This window comes from Neovison vison, chromosome 12 (assembly GCF_020171115.1).
Source record: "Neovison vison isolate M4711 chromosome 12, ASM_NN_V1, whole genome shotgun sequence".
NCBI classification, from domain to species: Eukaryota; Metazoa; Chordata; class Mammalia; order Carnivora; family Mustelidae; genus Neogale; species Neogale vison.
Window position 1 is genome coordinate 51933678 of NC_058102.1, and position 20943 is coordinate 51954620.

Sequence of the window (20943 nt, forward strand, 5' to 3'; positions counted from 1 at the left end):
GGGTGCCTGAGTGGCTCAGTCTGTTGAGCATCCTACTCTTGATTTCAGCCCAGGTCACGAGAGGTCATGATCTCAGGGTCCTGGGATCGAGCTCCATGGCAGACTCTCTGCCCAGTGGGGAGTCTATCTGAGGATGCCCTGCCTCTGCCCCTCCCCCTACTCACACACTCTTTCTCTCAAAGATAAATAAATCTTTTTTTTTTTAAGATTTTATTTATTTGTTTGACAGAGAGATCACAAGTAGGCAGAGAGGCAGGCAGAGAGAGAGGGGGAAGCAGGTTCCCCACTGAGCAGAGAGCCCGATGTGGGGCTGGATCCCAGGACCCTGAGATCATGACCTGAGCCGAAAGCAGAGGCTTAACCCACTGAGCCATCCAGGCACCCCTCAAAGATAAATAAATCTAAAAAAAAAAAAAAAAAAAAAAAAAAAAAAAAATCAGATTTGGAAGTTTTGAGTTTTGTTTTGTTTTTTTTTGGAGGTTGGACTCTTAAGCAACACAGCTTGAATGGAAGCATAACAAATACCCATTATTCATTTCTTCCTTCCTCTTGTGACAGATTTTGATCAAATTGTATATAGACTCTTGGTGAAGTAAAAAACAATCTGAGGGCTAGCCAAACATGTTTTCCTGAGTTCCTTGATGTCAGGCCATGCTGCCCACTCACCTGCATGAGTTCATGGCTTTCCAGAAGGTCATTCTCTAGCATCTCCTGGGTAAGGCGCCCCATGGTGCTGTAGAATTCATCTGCTGTCTCACAGCATTCTATCTGCCTAGATAAAGAAAGGAGAGTAGAAGAAAATGTTTAGGCCCCCCTGTTGTTGTTTATCAGGTATATGCTGCAGGTGCAAAACAAGGTATTGCCTCTTGCCATCAAAGTTAGCAATCAACAAAAATCACAATCCTAGGCACTTGCCCATGGCTTAGACACAGTTTGCATGTCCCTGCTTGCAATTCTCTGCTATTTCCAAATTAACCCATTTTTGCTGATTTTTTTTTTTATAAGTCACAATCCTGGTACACAGTCTGCAAAAAAAACACCCAAGGCGGCTTAGAGGTACTTGTTACAGGATGAGCTCCTCTCTCTCATTTCTGCCCGCCAGCCTCACAGCCCCACCTGCGGCATCTTGCTTATTTTCATGTGACATGTTCTACACAATACACCCACCATCCGTCAGAACTAATAACCACAAAATTGGGTCCCGAAGAACAATTACCCCCTGTAGGGAATCTGGGGCCACGATGGTGCTATCACCAATAGACTGAAACCAAACCGCAGTAGAAGTGATAGATGAAAAGTACAAGAACAAGAACTTCTAACTTTTGTGCACATATCACCATCCCCAGGACGCTTTCACAGACAGAAATTTTCCGGTTCTTCTCTAGCTACTGTAGCCAGCTGGCCATTACACCGTGCTTCTTGCATTTGCTTCTTGCATCTACATGTAAATAAAGAAATCTGTCACTTGGCAACCTGTAAGGCAGGTTAGACTTTCATCCTTCTGCTGGGGGGGGGGGGAGTTTCAAGCACAGAGCTCTGTGAGCAGCTCTTCCTGCCCCCACGGTCCTGGGGCCATGCTTTACTGCAACCACCTTTTTGGCACAGATAAATAAATAAGCAAATAAATAAATATCAAAAAAATAAAGCAAAAATACCGTGCATGTGTTTTATCTACTACCATGTTTTCTGTACAGTAGGATAATTGTATTTGCCCCCCCCCAACCTATAAGACATACACTTTGACACACGCTAATGTCGGGGAATTTCCACGGGGCCATCCAGAAAGCACCATGATGATGGAAAAACTGCAGGTGCTCGAGTGCGCTCTTCAGTCCCCTTGCCATCAAGCGAAATAGCCTGTTGAAGTGTTATTGCAAAACTCCAGAGTAGCGTGTGGGCATAATTGAAAAAGTGGTTAAGTGTACCCTGGAGGGTGAGGAAAGGAAATAATGCTTCAGAAGAGTTCTGAAAAATATACTCCAGGCTGACAAGGAAGATAAAGCTTTCCAAAGACGTGGATGCGGGAGACGGCAGGCCCTTTCCAGGCTGTGGAAGGAGCTCCATGCGAGCAAAGATGGCCAGGTGGCCTGCATGGCCAGAGGGTGATGGAGAGAGCGAGGATACAGAGCTACAGACAGCAGATGGCAATGGCGTCACGTGCCTGCTGAGGCTCTCGGGGCAAGAGTCCCTGAAAGGCACTTCCGAGGGAGTGTGGGAACAGATGTGCCCTCGGCAAGGTCGGCTGGAGGTCGCACAGCAAGTGTAGGGTGTGATGGGAAGACCAGGGAGGAAACATGGCGCTAGGCCAGGATGACGTCTGAGGGAGCAAGGCAACGCAGGGGGTCAGAGGAGAAAGGATACTTGAGAGACGCCAGGGAAGGTTGTGCTGAGGGTCCACGGCTTACGGATTCCCAAAGCATCGCGTGACGTGAGTGAAAAGAAGAAATGCCAAATTGCAGAAGGAAGAGGAATGGAGAGGTCCCACGGAGCTGTAGTTCACGATTTTTCCAGCAAAAAGTTTGTGGGGAGGAATACAGGCGCTGGAGTCCGAAAGATCCAGGATTAAGACCCAGCTCTGCGGCTGATGAGCTATGGGACCATGAGCTAGTTAATTCACCCTCTGGGTTAGCTTTCCCACTTGGAAAGGCAGGAGAAGAATCCTACCTACTCCCTGGGGTTATGCAGAGTAGCGAATGAGACCAGGCGTTTAAGCTGCCTGATGTCATGACAGCACTGTGCTGGCTGCCCATCCTTTCGTTTAATAAGTGGCATACTCAAAAAGATGTAGAAGTGCAGGGAGCAAAGACACAGAAACATTTAAAGTCCCACCAGTGTCATTCCTCTATCCCCTGAACTTCATAAACAATACCAAGACTCACGTTAGTAAAAGTGAGATTCTAGGGGCACGCGGCTGGCTGAGTTGGGGGTGGAACATGTGACTCTGGATCTCAGGGTTGTGGGTTCGAGACCCACATTAGTGGTAGAGATTATGTAAAAATAAAATCTTTAAAAAAAAAAAAAGTGCAGATCCTAGAGTCAGGATATCTGGGTTCAAAATCAGGCCCTACCACTTACTGAGTGACCTTGGGCAATTCACTTAACTTCTCTGTGGCTCAGTTCCCACATCTGTAAGATGGGGGTGAGAACAGTACCTACCTCATAAAATAATGGTGAGTACTAAACAAGCTAGCTTCACCTCTACAGTGCTTCGAGCAATGCTGGACCACACCATGACTCCCCTGGGAGGACCAGACAAATTCTGATCCTACGCGTATTGGATGGGGGGAGTAAAACCAGAATCTCTTCTTTTCCTCCTGCCCCATAACTAAGAATGAGTACAAAGGTGACTTTAATGGACTCAGCCTCAGTAAAGTGTTACACTGTTTTAATTCTATAAACTAGTTACCCGGTAACTGGACTATCCTACCCACAGACACAGTCAAAGTTCAAGGAGCTTTGGGCATAGAGTAGGTTGGAAATGTAGGACTGCAGAAAGATCTAGATATCGAGGGCAAATGAAAAGATAAGTAAACAGCACTCCAAATCCCCAGCAGACTCATTTATTTGCCCAGCTGAGAAGCAGTATACCAAAAATCAAAAGCGAAGGAGATGGCTATGTGCTGTTTCCAAATAGTTGTACAAAATAATGATCTTTCTAAATCCCTGAATTGATAGTTGGTGGATCTTTCTTGCAAAAAATGGGAAATACTGCAAGTCTCCCAGGAAACAACTTAACATAAATAAAAGGCTGGTTAAAAGGTTTCTGAAGCAAAACACTGGCAGTGATTTATTAGTTTTCTGACATGTTGTCTATGAGTACTCACTCAAGTCATTTAAAACTCTAGGAAACAAACATTAAAAACTTCTCTGCATCTTAACTCTAACAATTTCATCCCAATGTCCCTTCCATTACCCAAAATGTAGAATTTTAACATAATAGTCATAATATATTAGAGATGGGTGAAAATACCCTCCTTTTCACAGCCCCGCTACTGGTAACAAATACAAGTAACATCTATGTGGTACTATGTTTGGTAGTAACAGATTTCATCACAGAATTAATTCCTGATGAAAAATAAGAGGCTCAATGTGTTCTGCTATTTTTTTAAAGTAGGATCCACTCCCAAAGTAGGGCTTGAACTCATGACCATGCGATCAAGAGTTGTGTGCTCTACTAACTGAGCCAGCCAGGTGCCCTCTGTGTGTTCTACTCTTGACTATGAACTAAGCACCAGAGAGACCCTATACATATTATTTCATTTAATTTTATTATGGCCCTGAAGGGCAGAACTAAATAAATACTAAGGACTTAAAAATCATTCACATCGTGAATATTGACCAATAAACACAGCTACTCCTCTCCCAATCTTCCTCTTCCATCTCAGTTCCTCCCCCTCCCTCTCTTCCCAACTAGAGTCCACGGAGAGGGTGCACAGTAAACCAGCCAGGACACTAGCACTGAAGTGGAGATCTACAGACCTGGAAAAGCCTGCCCCCCCTTCCCCAACATAGATTCTATTTGCCCCCCCAATACTCAAGAATCAGCCAACTAAGATTTCAGAAGGCTAAAGCAATTCAACCAAGTTCCCAACTTTCTCTTTTGCGCCTCCTTAAATACAGATGCTTTTCACATTAGAGCACAAAACTGCTTCAAGCCCCTCACACCACAGAACAAAACAGAATGGGGAAATCACTTACTCTCCCAATTTTGCCCAGATGGCCAACGACACTCTCAAGATGATTTCCGAACCTTCAAAGAAGACTGAATCCCAGATCTTGAAGACTGTATGGTGAGGGAGGCACGTAGCAAAGAGAGTCAGAAACCACTGCATCGTGAAGACGTTCGTGAGTGGAGGCTCATAGCCACCTGAAATGAAACAAACATTCTGTGTTTCTTCAGAATTGATGCAAGATATAAAATTAGCCTTGTTCAATCATCCACAACCACCAAATATGTTACATTTCCTGACTGATTTCTTTAGATCTCTACATTTTGGTTCTTTCCTCCCTTTTCTCCTTCCTTTTTTTGGAAGAACACAGGTGTGTTTGACCAAAAAAAATCTCAATAAGGGATTTTTCATAAATTCTTTATGATACTTCAAAAATCTTTTTTCTAAAGATTTTATTTATTTAGTTATTTGACAGAGGGAGAAAGAGAGCACAAGTAAGGGGAATGGTAGGCAGATGGAGAGAGGGAAGCAGGTTCCCCGCTAAGCAGGGAGCCCATCGCAGGGCTCAATCTCAGGACCCTGAGATCATGACCTGAGCCAAAGGCAGATGCTTAACTGACTGAGCCACCCAGGTGTCCCGATATTTCAGAAATCTTTCTTTTTTTTTTTTTTTAAAGATTTTATTTATTTATTTATTTGACAGAGAGAGATCACAAGTAGGCAGAGAGGCAGGCAGAGAGAGAGAGAGGGAAGCAGGCTCCCTGCTGAGCAGAGCGCCCGATGCGGGACTCGATCCCAGGACCCTGAGATCATGACCCGAGCCGAAGGCAGCGGCTTAACCCACTGAGCCACCCAGGCGCCTGATATTTCAGAAATCTTAACCTAAAACTTAATTTGGCTCTACCTATTTTGGGGTGTTCAAAATTAAGGAGAATGCTCTCCTCACCAAAAACAGGATAAAAAGAATGGATTTTAGCCTCTTAAAAGTAGAATCCAATTTTCAAAACCTCATAAAGCCCACTTTTATTCAAGTGCTGCTGATAAAAATATGGCTCTTTATGAAATTACTTGTCTACTTCTTAAATTATGCACAGCTCTCAGACCACAGTGGAATTAAACTGGAAATCATAACAGAAAGAGAGCTGGAAAAGCTCAGAGTATTTGCAGATTAAACAACATGAAATTTTAAAAATATTGTGAATTAAACAATCCACACAGCTCACACTGAAGTTTCTGAATTTACCAAAAACACAGAGCTCCCTCCTACTTTCTGTGATGGCATTAAGTATGTATTTTATGAAATGTAAAAATGTAGGTATTTAAACTGATTCTCTCTCCAAATCAGTCAGACTACACATTTACCCAAGGATTAGCCAAACAAGATCTGTTCTCCTGCCCTCATTTTCTCTCCTGCAAAAACAAAAAAGCATCACGGTTCAGAAAATCAAGAATCTGAGGACATGGGGTGCCTGGGTGGCTCAGTGGGTTAATGCCTCTGCCTTTGGCTCAGGTCATGATCCCAGGGTCCTGGGATCAAGCCCCACATCGGGCTCTCTGCTCAGCGGGGAGCCTGCTTCCCTTCCTCTCTCTCTGTCTACTTGTGATCTCTGTCAAATAAATAAATAAAATCTTTAAAAAAAAAAAAAAAGAATCTGAGGACAGCGCTTACGGGCAAGTTCAGGACATTTGGAGGCAAAGGTGGAACCCAGGAAAGCATGTCTGACATCGGACAGGCAAGGCAGTCTATCTGGACGTATTAGGACACCCTCAGAGGTGTGCAAGGGTACTGCACAGCCAAATTAAAGATTATTCAGGTGTCCGAGAAGGAAATGCTGAGAGACAGCCAGGCATCACTAAAATGTCCAGTGTCCTGTAATCACAGATTAGGTCCTCACAACCTTTCCTATTTTCCCAGATTTCAGTGGACAGGTGCGGAACTGGCAACCATTTCCAGGAAACACAACAAACTTCATTATTCTTCCTGGGACCCCTGCACAGAGCCAGGCAAGTATAGGCAGCAGGTATGGCCACAGCCTCAAGCTCGGGCTCCTCAGCAAGCGGGGCCATGCCCACCAGACAGCGGCAACTCAGGGTCTCCCACTTGCTGAGCAGAGGCTCCACCCCTCCCTCGACCCAGGGCCTCCCCACCACCGCAGGGCTCCAAAGCCTACCTGGAGGTCCGGGGAGCCCTTCTCCAGAAAGAGTGGGCCTATTCATCTCTAGTAAACCTAAATACCCCTACCACAGATAGATAAGAGGAGCACTGAACATCCGAATCCAAAAGACTGTTGGTTTATCTCCTAAAAGATAAGGGGGATGCATATTTGACTCTCCACAGGTTCCATGGTTCAGGCAAAAGCACAATCTGTGAGAAATCGTACAGTCGCTCAGCTTTAAAGAACTCCTATGGGGGCGCCTGGGTGGCTCAGTGGGTTAAGCCGCTGCCTTCGGCTCAGGTCATGATCTCAGGGTCCTGGGATCGAGTCCCGCATCGGGCTCTCTGCTCGGCAGGGAGCCTGCTTCCTCCTCTCTCTCTCTGCCTGCCTCTCTGCCTACTTATGATCTCTGTCTGTCAAATAAATAAATAAAATCTAAAAAAAAAAAAAAAAAAAAAAAAGAATTCCTATGGGTTGGTATGAGCTGAGAGCAGCTGAACTAGATGGTAAGACAGCCTCTCCATCTAGGGAGGAATGCATCCTGTTAGATGTCCATTCAGGACTGGTAAAGTACTCGGTTCTGGATGGACTTCCCAACCAGGACCAGTCTGAGGTTCAACACGGGGCCCTATGATTTTTTTTCAGTTGTGTTTTTGTTCTCTAACCATCTATTTCAATGCACCAAACGCTCATGAACAGAAATACCTGAATACAAATATTTCTGCGCAAGGTCTAGGCTCAGGGGGGACAGCAGAATCGGGGAAGTGAAATATTCCCAGGAGTGTAACGGCGCCGAGTCATCACTACCTCCACTTTCCTTGTTCGCGGTTCTCTGAAGAGTGTCCAGGTGCTGAGATAACTCGGGGAGCTTCAGGCTCAAGAGATCCCTGAAGACCGCCATGTCCACGGACAGAGCCCGGAGGTTATTGACAAAATAGCTTTCAGGAAGTACCTTATCAATAAGGTAAATCATAATCTGAAGAAGAAGATAAAGAATAAGATCGCTTCCTAAACACTGAGATCCCAACATGTCCCAAATAAAAGGAACATATTTAAAAATGCAGTTAGCCAAAGCACACCATCATTTCAATGTGTCAATACTGAATGTTCTGGACTTCCGTGGCTCATATGCACGCTGGGTGAGGAGCGAGAGGCGTAATTATCAAAGGAACGCAGACCCACAGTCCACTGCTGTCTGAAGTTTCTAGATGAGCCACCAGACCTGAGTTCAGCCCCTAAGGAGCTGTGCTGATACAAGGCTCAGCCTCACTCGGTGGCGGAGCCCGAGCTCCATCAGCAGCAAGCAGCAATCCCATACTGGCTCCCTGGTGGCAGCACAGTTTCACAACCTTCATATGAAACCCAAGAGCTAAACCATCATAAACCTCACCCCACTCCGCCTCAAACGAAAGCAAGTCTAGAGACATACTTAGCATCAACCTGGTTATTGGAACTGAGAGTGGCTTTCTGTCCACTTTCCTCTCCCGGGACAATGCAACAAGGGTTTTGTTTGAACGTGGGGTACTTTCAAAGTCTGGATTTCTTTCGCAAGATTATCTCACAAGTTCTTCAACTTACTATTTTCATTCTAACTTTTCCAGTTGTGTTACCTTTGCTAAGATGTCAAGAACCACCAGAATGACCCAGCAAAACCCACGAGTTCTGTGTGTCAGTCTCGGGTCCTTACTCTGTCAGCTGGTATCCTCTGCTGTGCTCCTCCTCCCTAGAAGACCACTCACTCCCCGGAGCACAGGAAAAACAAAATTAAGAATAAAATCATAGCTGGCCCTAGAGCATGGTCTCACATTTTAATTTTCAGTCTAACACAAAACTCTATTTCCCAAGAAAATTATCTCCCAGACCTGACAAGGGCCCATCGTTCCCTCATCTCTGGCTTCCAATTTCTACTTTTTAGGATCATTGCTTTGACTAAGCCAATAAGGACTGGGCCATTCTCTTGAGAGAATACCTGAGACCTTTATTACAGGGGGAGCTGAGCAATAAAAGGAGAACAGTAGATTCAATCTGTGTGGAGGAAGGAGGTCCTGGAGGGACTAGGGCCAGCTGATGAGGGGGTACAGATGTCCAGCAGAGAAGACTGCCCTCTTTGAGTAAGGAGAAGAGGGATGGACAGGCTCACAAAGGCAATATTTAAAGGCAATGGTCTATTATGGTACTTTTTATCTAAGGATGTAATACAAGAGAGATACTTCAGCTTTTCTGAAGAAATGATGATCTCTCAAAATTACATGACACAAGAACAACAAAAATTTTCAGTTATTGTAGTAATTCCTGTGACACACTGAAATTCTCTGTCCAAAGGCATCTCAAAGTCTCACGTAGGGCATCAGAGACAGCCGTGTGTCATGCTAGGTGGGTCACTCCACCCACTGATACATTTTGAAGACCACACATTAGATTTTTTTTTTAAGATTTTATTTATTTATTTGACAGACAGAGATCACAAGTAGGCAGAGAGGTAGGAAGAGAGAGAGGCGGAAGCAGGCTCTCTGCTGAGCATAGAGCACAACGTGGGGCTCGATCCCAGGACCTGAGATCATGACCTGAGCCGAAGTAAGAGGCCTTAACCCACTGAGCCACCCAGGCGTCCCCAAGCATTAGATCTTTTAAAAAATTCAGATAAATAATGGCAATAGAGCAAAAATAGTGTCTCCAATAAATGGTGCTGGACCAATGGGACGTCCACATGCCAAAAACTAAATTTAGACACAAAACTTACACCTTTCACCAAAAAATGACTCAAGAGAGAATGCAGACCTAAATGTAAAATCCAAAACTATAAATCTCTTAGAAGATAACATAGCCTAGATGACCTTGGGTATGGTTATGACTTTTTAGATGCAACAGCAAGGACACGATCCATGAAAGAAACCATTGGTAAGCTAGATTACTTCAAAATTAAAAACTTCGGTTTTGTGAAAGACAATGTCAAGAGAATGAAAGGACATGCCACAGACTGGGAGAAACATTTGTCAATGACGTATCTGATAAAAAACGGTTATCCAAAATATACAAAGAATTCTTAAAACTCCAAATAAAATAATGTGACTAAAAATGGACCAAGCAAGTCCTTTGCCAAAGATGCATTCAGATGGGATATAAGAAAAAAGAAAAAGATGGGGTACAGCATATGAAAGAATCTTCACATCATATATCATTAGGGAAATTCAAATTAAAACAGGATACCATGGCACACAGCTACTAGAATAGCCAAAATCCAGGGGCGCCTGGGTGGCTCAATGGGTTAAGCCTCTGCCTTTGGCTCAGGTCAGGATCCCAGGGTCATAGGATCAGGCCCCACATTGGGCTCTCTGCTCGGCAGGGAGCCTGCTTCCCCCTCTCTCTCTGCCTGCCTCTGCCTACTTATGATCTCTCTCTCTCTGTCAAATAAATAAATAAAATCTTAAAAAAAAAAAAAAAAGAAAGAAAGAAAGAAAGAAAAAAAAGAATGGCCAAAATCTGGAATACACACAACACCCAATGTTGACAAGGATGTGGAGCAACAGAAACTCTCACACATTGCTGATGGGAATGCAAAACTCTATAGCCACTTGGGAAGAAAGTTTGGTGGTTTCTCACAAAACTAAATATACTTTCACCATCTGATCCAGCGATCACCCTCATTGGTATTTACCCAAAGGAGCTGAAAACTCATGTCCACACAAAAACTTGTGCGCAGATGTTTATAGCAGCTTTATTCATATTTGCTGGAACTTGGAAGCAGCAGAGACGTCCTTCAGTAGGTGAACGGATAAACCGTGCATACCCAGACAGCACTAAAAATAAATGAGCCACCAAGCCATGAAAAGACAGGAAAGAAGGAACCTTACATGCTTATTACAAAGTGAAAGAAGCCAATCTTAAAAGGCTACATACTGTATGATTCCAACTATATGACATCAGGATAGAGCAAGAGATCATAAAAAGACCAGTGGTTGCCCGGGGAGTAGGGGTAGGGTAGGGGGGAAAGGCGGGGGGATAACCAGGCAGAGCACAGAGGATTGTTAGGGCAGTAAACACACTCTGGATGAATATTTTAATGATAAAGATACGTCATTAAACATCTGTCTGACCCACAGAATGTACAACACCAAGGGTGAATTCTAATGTAAACTATGCAATTTAGGCGCCTATGACCTGTACCAGGCAACCTGTGGATTGTAATCCATATTACAATCATGGATTGTAACAAATGTACATTTGGTGGGGAATGTTGATAGTGGGCAAGCTGTACACTTGTGGGAGCAAGAGGCATATGGAAAATCTCTGCACCTTCCTCTCAATTTTGCTGTGAACCTGAAACTGCTCTAAAAAAGTTACATATTTTTTAAAAGTAAATAATGAAGGAGCCTACACATTTTAACAAATAGTTAAAAACAGTTACTAAGAAAAAACAGTAAGTGCTGAAAAGCACACAAAATGGTTTAATTACTTCCCAAATAAACTATTTATTTGCCTAATAATTAAAACTTGCAGGGTCCAAAGTGGCAGCTAAAAAACACTGACCCCAATATCTTCCCTTGTATCTGAAGTAATTCTTCATGAATCCAATCTTTGTCTGCATATTCAATGTCTAACCACAAGATTCTGAAATGATGATGATGTCATTTCATCTCACAGAGTTCGTTTTCTTAGAGGCAGAAATATAAATATTCAGTTCCTCAGCTTTATCTCACCCATCTTTTTTATGTGAATTTTTAGTTTGTCAAGGAGTTTCTTTCATGATTTGAATGGCAAGTAGGTCCCCGCCCCCAGACCGCTCCACCTCACTCCTAACCTGAATTGCTTATTCCAACTTTTCAACAGTCATTTTTATAGTCACAGAAATAACATCTGAAAAGAACAAAATCACCTAAAGCTAATAGACCGAGCAAAACAAAGGCTTAATAAAAAATGTTTTGAACTCATGTATTTGATTTGTCATTGGCTCCCCTCTCCCTCACTTAATGTGACGAAGAAGGAGTTTCAGAGCTGTTTCCTGAAGTACAAGAATGGAAAAAAATGAAAGGGTGAATACAGATTTAGACCAGGTCAGGCTGGGTTTATAATTAACTCCACCATGATGCATATAAAACCTGGAGGAACATTTGTTTATTTTTCCATATGACATTAGTCAGTGCCCGGGAATATCACTGAAGTATTTATCGCAGTCAAACACAAGCCTGGGGCCGGGGGAGGCTCCTGAAAACAAAGACTGAGTATCCATCCCATCCATCACAAAGCATTACAACCCATAGCAGTTTCAGGGTTCAATTATGAATTAGCAATCCCTTACTGCCCCAGGCTAATAAGGAAGCAGCCATCCTGTGCCTGTGAAATGCTTCATTTCTCATAAAGATTATTTCTGGTGACTCACGGACTCACATTCCAATTTATTAGCTTAAATTGTTTGTAACCCATCTCAAAGTGTTTCCAAAATGTTTTTACTGATAAAGGTTCCAGGCATTAAGATTAAAAGATAATAAAATATCATTCACTTCCATAACCTTTTTCCATGCAAATACCTTCCATCATATACATGTACTCTTAGCTTACCTCCTCCATACCACTCCCGATCTATGAGATAATAAAGCAATAAAAAGATCCAACTGGAATTAAACATAACTTGTGGAGCAGGCAGCTTCTAACATGACGACCTTATGACCTCCACCTCTTGACAGCCACATTCTTATATGAGCCCTTCCCCTTGAGTAAGAGCTGGACCCAATGACTGGCTTCTAATGAATAGAATATGGCAAAAATGATGGAATGCAGCTTCTGGTATTAGGGTACAAATCTGCAGTTTAATCTCTCCTGCCTTGCTCATTCTCTTTTACTCTCCTCCTCACTCTGAGGGATGCCAGCCACCTCGTTGTAAGATGGAGACATGGCAAAGAACTAAAAAAGGTCTCCAGCCAATAGCCAACCAGGAACCCAGGCCCTGGGCCAGCCACCTGTGAGGAATTAAATCTTGCCACCAACCACATGAACTTGGAAGTGAATGCTGTCCCCAGCTGAGCCTTCAGATGAGGCCGCAGACCCTGCCAGCAGTTTGGATGACACAACAATATGTCTTAGAGCCAGCTACAGTGGACCCAGGTTCCTGACTCCAAGAAACTGTGAGGTAAATCATGTTTGCTATTTTAAGCAGTTAATTTGTAATAAATCACGAAAAATTAATACAATTCATATTCAACTTGCTTGAAAAATGTGATGTTTTGGGCACTGGGTGGCTCAGTGGGTTAGGCCACTGCCTTCGGCTCGGGTCATGGTCTCAGGGTCCTGGGATCGAGTCCCGCATCAGGCTCTCTGCTCAGCAGGGAGCCTGCTTCCTCCTCTCTCTCTCTCTGCCTGCCTCTCTGCCTACTTGTGATCTCTTTCTGTCAAATAAATGAATAAAATTTTTTTAAAAATGTGATGTTTTATCTATGGGACCAAAAACAATCATTCTCCTCACATCTGGCAGATATGTGAGTCCGTCACTTGACCTGGCTTTAACATGGGGGAAGTGGTGATTATGGGTCAGTACAGGTGTAGCAAATGGCCATCAGGGAAGAGGAATGACAGTTCCAGTGTTTCACTCTCAGAAGAATTTCAACTGCCTTCTTCAGAGCCTCAAACTCACCTTCAGTGCATCCCCTTCGTTGCCTTCCACTACTTCCAGAATTAAAGCGGCCAGGATGTTAAAGCCTTGGCAGTACCCAACATTCTTGTTCCATCGGGCATAGGCCAACAGGACCCGTTTTAACACAACCCTGTCCTGCTCAGCCTCCTGGCCACAGTAGGAACTGCAGCCTGTGCGGTGAAGATCCTGAAGAAGGCAAACAATATTCTTTTAAAATGTCTCCTTATAGTCTCTCCAAAAAATGCCTTTAACTTTGCCTCAGCATTAAATAGAATCAGATTATCAGCATGGATTTTAGCTTTTAAAAATGTTTATGTACCCTATACACATGGGCCAAAACAATTTTTAAAATTTTCTTTTTCCTAATGTTTTCTAATATGCTAAGATACATTTTTTTCCCCAGTTTTACTGAGATGTAGTTGACTTAGAACACTGTCAAGAGCAATTTCAGTCAGGCAAATTTTCTAACCTTCTTCAGAGTCTTCTGTCAAAATTTAAAGTATTTCCAGAATTAATACAAAAGTGACTCAATTAACAGAAATTACATTCTATTTCTATATAAACTGAAAGTTTCTATAAATACTATGTCTCGGATAAAATAAGAGTCATTTCAATATATGCGTGATCGATGCTAGTCTTATTCCTTTCTCTGAAATGAGATGTAAAATTCAACTATCATATTCAACTCCAAATAATATTAAGGAGCAATATCAAAATAGCAAAAAATGCAATACTGTAGAGAGACAGGAAAATCATTCTGTCCAAGACAGAAAAATCTATCCAAATTATCCAAATATCTATACAAAATACAAATTTTATAAATTTGTATAAAAAATAAACCTCTATCATGCTTTAGTATTTAATGAAGGCAATATATATAATTTAAAAACTAAGCAGAGACTATGATTTTCAGGAGCTAATGTCATTTTACTGACACAGCATTCACTTCAATGAGAAAAATTAAAGATCCTCTAAATAACATGATTGTTATAAAATGTATACTGCCTTAAATCACAATTTAAACAGAAAGAAAACATTTCAAACATGGAATACTTCATCTCTGAGAAACATTCTGAAATTCCAAATAAAGAGCTAAAATATGGACAGCGCCCAGGCTTTATAAACATACAAAATAGAATTTCATCATTCTTTTTAACATTTGTCTGAAATGGTCTGAGTTAGATAATAAAGCAGCTCCTTTCATAGTTGGGACTTCTTCATGAAAAAAGTATCTTCAAATCTGTCAAAACCTTAGCCAAATTCTGATGGCCAAAATTAATGACAGACAATTTCCCTTTTAAAACTCCAGCTTAGGGGTGCCTGGGTGGCTCAGTTCTTAAGTGTCTGCCTTTGGCTCGGGTCATGATCCCAGGGTCCTGGAATCAGAATCAAGCCCCTGGAGCCCCCCAATCCCCCAAGCCCTCCATCTCCACTTCCTAACCCCCCACCCCATCCAGGCTCCCTGATCTGCTCCCTGCCCAGCAGGAAGTCTGCTTCTCCCTCTCCCACTCCCCCTGCCTGTGTTCCTTTGCTTGCTGTCTATAGGTCAAATAAATAAATAAAATCTTTTCAAAAAATAAAAAATAAAAATAAATAAAACCCGAGCTTAGCATTAGACTGTAATGAACTCATATAAAACCAAAAGCCATGTGTTAGAGGCTTATGTAAGAGAACAAGAGTGGGATCAAATTGAATCAGCAGCCTTGGCTTTTGGCAACAGACCCTAATCAACTGTAATAATCCCAGTAGGCAAACCACAGCTGTCTCCACAGCTGGCTTGAACCCTTGACCATCTGGTTTTAAGTAGACCCATCAGTCAATCTGACTATCTTCATAAATTGGCAGTTAAGAAATTATCAAGGATCCTAATAAGAACCCACTCTAACGTGAAATATACTTAACTTTAAATTTCACAACCTGTAACTTTCATGTAAAAATCCAGCTAACAACACTGACCCATGCTAAAGAAAGAAAAAGAAATTTCAATCTCCTATCAAGTGAGCAAGTAAATAGAACATGAATAGGAACATTTTCTTCTTACTGCCAACATGCAAATTTATGAAAACAAGACAGAGTCAAAGTTCCCATTAAAAGGCTGTTAACTAACGGAATAAGAAAGCAGACAATATATGGACATTCAGACCATTAGGTTTGATCCTCTGTCCAGGAAACATCTGGCTCTTAGAAACCTCCTTCCAAGTCAAAACAACAGGTCAAACTCAGGGGCCTTACCTTGACTATCTGAATTCCCATCGAGTCATCATCAGGATTACTCCTTTCATTGAAAGTGAAACGCATGGTTTTGTCCCAATCAATAGCTATACTGTGCAAATACTGATCTGCCAAAGTCAACCAAACCTAAAATATTAAGAGATAAAGAAGAATCCTAAAGTAAAATATATAATTTCACCTTTCTTTATTAAAAAAAATAGTTATTGCAGCTAACAAGAAAATGGGAACAGATCCACATGTAGAAATCAACTTTTCATTGAAATGTTTGCTATACTGAATTGCACCAATTAGGGTCTTTCATTTATTCTTTCCATTAATATTTGTTGAGCTTCTATTATGCACTAAGCAATGATTCAGCCATTAGGGAGGGATACTGTTAAGGAAACAAAAAATTTTTTCAACTCTTATCTCAGTTCACTGGATTAGCTATACTATCTTCTGAGCTTGTTATACTTGGCTTGGAATCACTCTCTGTATTTGGACATTCATGGAAAATGGGTCTTTTTTCACCATGGAGCAGCCTCTGCCTTTAAATCATCCCTCAATCTCTCTCACACACACAAAACTGACAGATGGGGTCCCATAATGAAAAACTTTTTTTAAAAGAGTCACTGGATATTTTTATTCCTTTGATGACTTTATTCCAAAAAGCTGTTTCTGTAAGAAATAGGGGAACCCCCAATGTTCAAACTCTAAAGGTATTAAGACTAGGTTTATACTGAGGGTCGCTGGAGGGGAGGAGAAGGGGAGGGATGGGGTGGCTGGGTGATGGACACTGGGGAGGATTTGTGCTATGGTGAGTGCTGTGAATTGTGTAAGACTGATGAATCACAGACCTGTACCCATGAAGCAAATAATACATGATATGTTACTTTTAAAAAAAAAGACTAGATTTATAAATTAATATATTAAGAAAGCACTTCAAGTTTTGGTATTTGAACATAATTTAGCAGGAGGAACACTGATCAATATCACCAGCCAGATTTTTCTCCCAAGCATCAGAATCACATACCTTATATTCAATCTAACAGGAATCCATGTCCACTTAGCCTTCAAAATACATCTAGACTCTGACCCCTTTTCTCCATCTCCACTATGGCAACCCTCCACCTCTTGCCTGAATTACCCCAAGCCTTCTACTGATCTCCCTGCTTCCGCCCTTGTCCTTCATATTATCAAGCCAGGGAGGTCCATTTAAAATATGTTTTATCATGTTACTCCCCAGCTCAAAACTTCCCAATGCTTCCCATCGGAGACTGAGCAAAGGTCTTACGGCTGTCTCTAATGTCTACATGACCTGCCATCTCCTGACCCCCATCACATTTACCTCTATGACCCTCTCTCCAAATGCTTTCCCCTTGGTTCACTGTCCTCAGCACCCCCAGTGCCTTCCTTGTGCTTGCATACTCCTGAGACAATCGTGGGAGGGTGCTTCCTGTTTGGAGTGCTGGTCGCCCAGGTAGCTCCCCTCACCACCCGCTCACCACCATCAGGGCCCTATTCAAATTTTACCTTGCTATTTATTTTTTTTTAATTTTTTATTTTTTATAAACATGTATTTTTTATCCCCAGGGGTACAGGTCTGTGAATCGCCAGGTTTATTACCTTGCTATTTAAAATGCCACCTCCTTATCTCCATTCCCCCACCCCCAGGGCTCTCCTTTCTTTCTCTGCTTTATTTTTATGCACGGCACTTATCGCCATCTGACATACTTTATATTGTATGCACTGTAAACTCCATGAGGAGGAAAATTTGGGTCTGTTTTTTTTAATCCTCCCACTCCTGTATCCTCAGGACCTGGAACAGTACTTGGCATAGAATCGATAATCAATAAATACTTACTAGATGAATAAATCATGAAGAGAGACAGCCTTCAAATTACTAAATCTAGAATGTTCTTTTGGACATTTCAGACATTTTAAAGAGGAACAGAGTGCCGATCCTTTGTATTTTAGCCCTCTGAATCCTCCTTACCTTTCTCCTCCATTCCTTTGGTATACCTGTTGACAGCCTGGCAACTGCCTTCAGGGCATCATACCACTAGGAACACAGAAAAAACATTGGCAAAGTGATAATATTGACCTGGATAAGCACTTTTCAACCTTTTTCCTATTTTGACATCCAGAAAGTATGAGAAAATTTGTACAGCACACTGAGGTAAACAGAGCTTCTTTCAGCCAGGCTCCAAGGCCTGCCCACCCCCCACCTGAAGTCCTCTTAAGACACCTGAGACCCGTATCCACACACAATGGCTGGGAAGCTCTAGTTCAGAAACAAAAACATGTATTATGGATTCAAAATAATAGATATTCCATTTTTAAAATTTTTTTCACACCTAGCAAGTAGAAAACTCACACACATAGCAAGTACAAAATTTTTCATTGCAGGTATAAACACAGGCCATTTATAAGCTCCTAAGTTAATTTATCTATAATTTTAAAAACTGATGTGCCTTATGTGTAGTAAAGTATATGTCAGTTTTCCTACTTTGAGAATATACCCTGTGTGCCTTGTAGATTCCCCCAAGTAAGAGTATTTTCAATAACCAAAAATAGTTACCTGCTGAAAACCATTTTGACCTAAAGATGGCTCAAGAGTGAACTTCAACTTTGTATCAACTCCTAAAAGAAAAATATAAAACTGTTATTTTGGAAGAAAATACCATGTTAGACCAAAAATAAAAGTAAAAATTAACCTGATTCTACTGAACCATCATAAATTTTTAGAACATATATTTTTTGCTAAATTTTAGTCAATTTTGTTAAAATAGAAGGTAACAATATTGATTTTTTAAAATAGAAAAATATCCTGTGCCCACTAGAATGAAGCTTATCACATAGAATGGTGGCTTCCACAGCTGTCTGGAGTAGTAAAAAAATTTTTTAAATGACACCAAAGACTTGGAGGGAGAGGGAGAGAATCTTATGCAGGCTCCATGCCCACAGCAGAGCCCAGGCAGGGCTGGATCTCAGGACCGTGAGATCATGACTTGGGCCGAAATCAAGAGTCCATGGTTAACCCATTGGGCCACCCAGGAGCCCAATTCTTTATCTTTAAAATGAGGGTAATAATATCTATCTCAGTAGACTGAGTGTTGTGATGATTAACTATAAATCACCTAGCACAGTATAATTTATATTTATGAAATTTAGGAAGATAATTCTCTACTTATAGAATTTGTTTTCTAAGACATGCATGAATTAAATCTATGTAGGAAACCTCAGTGAAATATTAAAAGTTATGAAAATAATGTCACTGCCTTCTCACTTGTGGAATAATCCACGTTAACAATCTTATTCAGAGATTTTCATGTATCTTAAAATTCTGTCATGATACACTTGCTCATTGAAGATAAAACAGTTGGTATGTTTAATCATAGACTACAGGCTAAAAATATAACTGATCTAATTCCAAGTTGTCTACAACTTTAAATAAACTTCTTTGATTCCAGTCCAAATCTAAGGAAGAACAGAAAATAAATAGGAGAATGTATCAAGACAATGTGCTTATAAGATACAAAGACAATATGAAATATTCATATTGGGCTCTTATTCAGAATCCCATGTTAGATGTATGTGCTGTTGTTCCTGAAGGAAATTACATGAAAATTTTTATTCCCATGTTTATTTTATTAAAAATAATATCAGGGATGCCTGGTGGCTCAGTCTTTAAACGTCTGCCTTCGGCTCAGGTCATGAACCTAAGGTCCTGGGATCCAGCCCAGTGTCAGGCTCCCTGATCAATGGGGAGTCCGCTTCTCCCTCTCCCTCTGCCCCTCCCCCGCTGCTGGCGCTTGCACGTGCACGCTCTCTCTCTGTTGGTGCTTTCTCTCTCTCTCTCTCTCTCTCATTTACTCTCAAATAAATAAAACAAAATCTTTAAAAAATAATAAAATCAAATCTGAAAGTGTTATTTTTTTCTACAATTTCAAAATCAATTAAATCATATTTCAAGTCATTTTTTAAAGATTATTACTTGAAAGTTCAAGGATCAAGATATAGCAAACATTATTAACAGAATTTCAGTTTTAAAATTTATGATTCTCATTTATGACAATATGTTTGCTTCTAAGATGTTGACTGCAGATTAGGCATACTGAAAACCTCCTGACACCTTCCACTGCTTAGGAGTTGGTATGTAGATAGAAACTATCTTCAGAATTTAGAATTACAATAATAGACTTGTGGACTCAAGAAATATACGATTTGCCCAAGCCCATGACAGTGTGCAGATGCCCTTCTTGGAAGTCCTAGAAGAGTACTGTGAATACAAGACTTGGGTCCTAGATTTCTAAAGTCAAGCTGTGTTACAGAATCCCAGGCATCCAGTCAATGCCCTGATACGTCTTTTCAGAGCTTCAGGACCACAAGCATATTCTGCCTGAAAAGATTTCCTTCCCCAAGGGAAGTACCCCCTCAAATTCTAATCTCTCTGAGATGATTTAAATGAAGTCCTGCTTCGATGGTGCAGAGCAATGACACAATGGCCACATGATTGCCTCCAGCTGGGGCGAATGATTTAAGGCACTATGAGAAACACACTTCATTGTAAGGTTGCTGTCCAGATGCGGAGTGCTGAACGGAGGAGCATGTCGTCATGACTTTTGCTTTATTGTAACAAAGGCAAGAAAATGCCGCCCGCGCAGAGTTATTTCAACCGACCTAAAATCTCTGGGTTCCCTGACCGTATGACCGAATATGCTCCCTTGCTATTTCAGAGCACCTGCTGGGCATCAGGTGCTGAAAACCGGCTGGGGTTAGTCTAAACCACAACTATTTTCTCACGATCTAAAATGAGTCACAGGACTTAACTGGAATTGATCATTCACCACCTGCATGCGATAGCTGAAATCAGGTCATTTTCCCTCTTTTCTTCTAACTGAGTAAGGGAGGGGAGAAGGTTTATGTTTCATCTGATAGTCACGGCTGTTCCGGATTCAGAAATACAAAACAATTTTAACGTGGGAAGAAGCTTTTTTTAAGGGTAAAGGAAGATGGTGAATAAATACTACAGTCTCCGCAATTAGACACTTCCTTGGGGAGAAAAACAAAGAAACCACAAGGTTCGTAAAGGCAGTCAAGCGTTCCACCTTTTGGGGTTCCGCGCCTCGTCATATTCTCTCCAGCAGCCTCAGGATAGCAGGTTCCCGATGGCGCTGGGAGGCAGGGGCTCGGGGAGGACAAAGTCGTCTGGCACCCCGCTGGGGCGCCGCTGGGGAAAAGCGAGCAGCGCTAAGCACCGATGAGAGTGCAGCCGGCT

The 20943-nt window shown here is 41.8% G+C and overlaps 1 protein-coding gene across 2 annotated transcripts in view; it reads right to left on the minus strand.

The window, feature by feature from the left end:
* TBC1D30 (TBC1 domain family member 30) overlaps positions 1 to 20943 on the minus strand; it is an 83544-nt gene that overhangs the window by 18738 nt on the left and 43863 nt on the right. For both annotated transcript variants that reach the window (XM_044227579.1, XM_044227581.1), the window contains 7 exons: positions 18244 to 18305; positions 17659 to 17724; positions 15684 to 15809; positions 13452 to 13637; positions 7634 to 7802; positions 4699 to 4867; positions 667 to 772 (listed from right to left, as the gene is read on the minus strand). In XM_044227579.1, coding sequence (XP_044083514.1) covers positions 667 to 772; positions 4699 to 4867; positions 7634 to 7802; positions 13452 to 13637; positions 15684 to 15809; positions 17659 to 17724; positions 18244 to 18305 — 884 coding nt within the window. The remainder of the gene's footprint in view (positions 1 to 666; positions 773 to 4698; positions 4868 to 7633; positions 7803 to 13451; positions 13638 to 15683; positions 15810 to 17658; positions 17725 to 18243; positions 18306 to 20943) is intronic.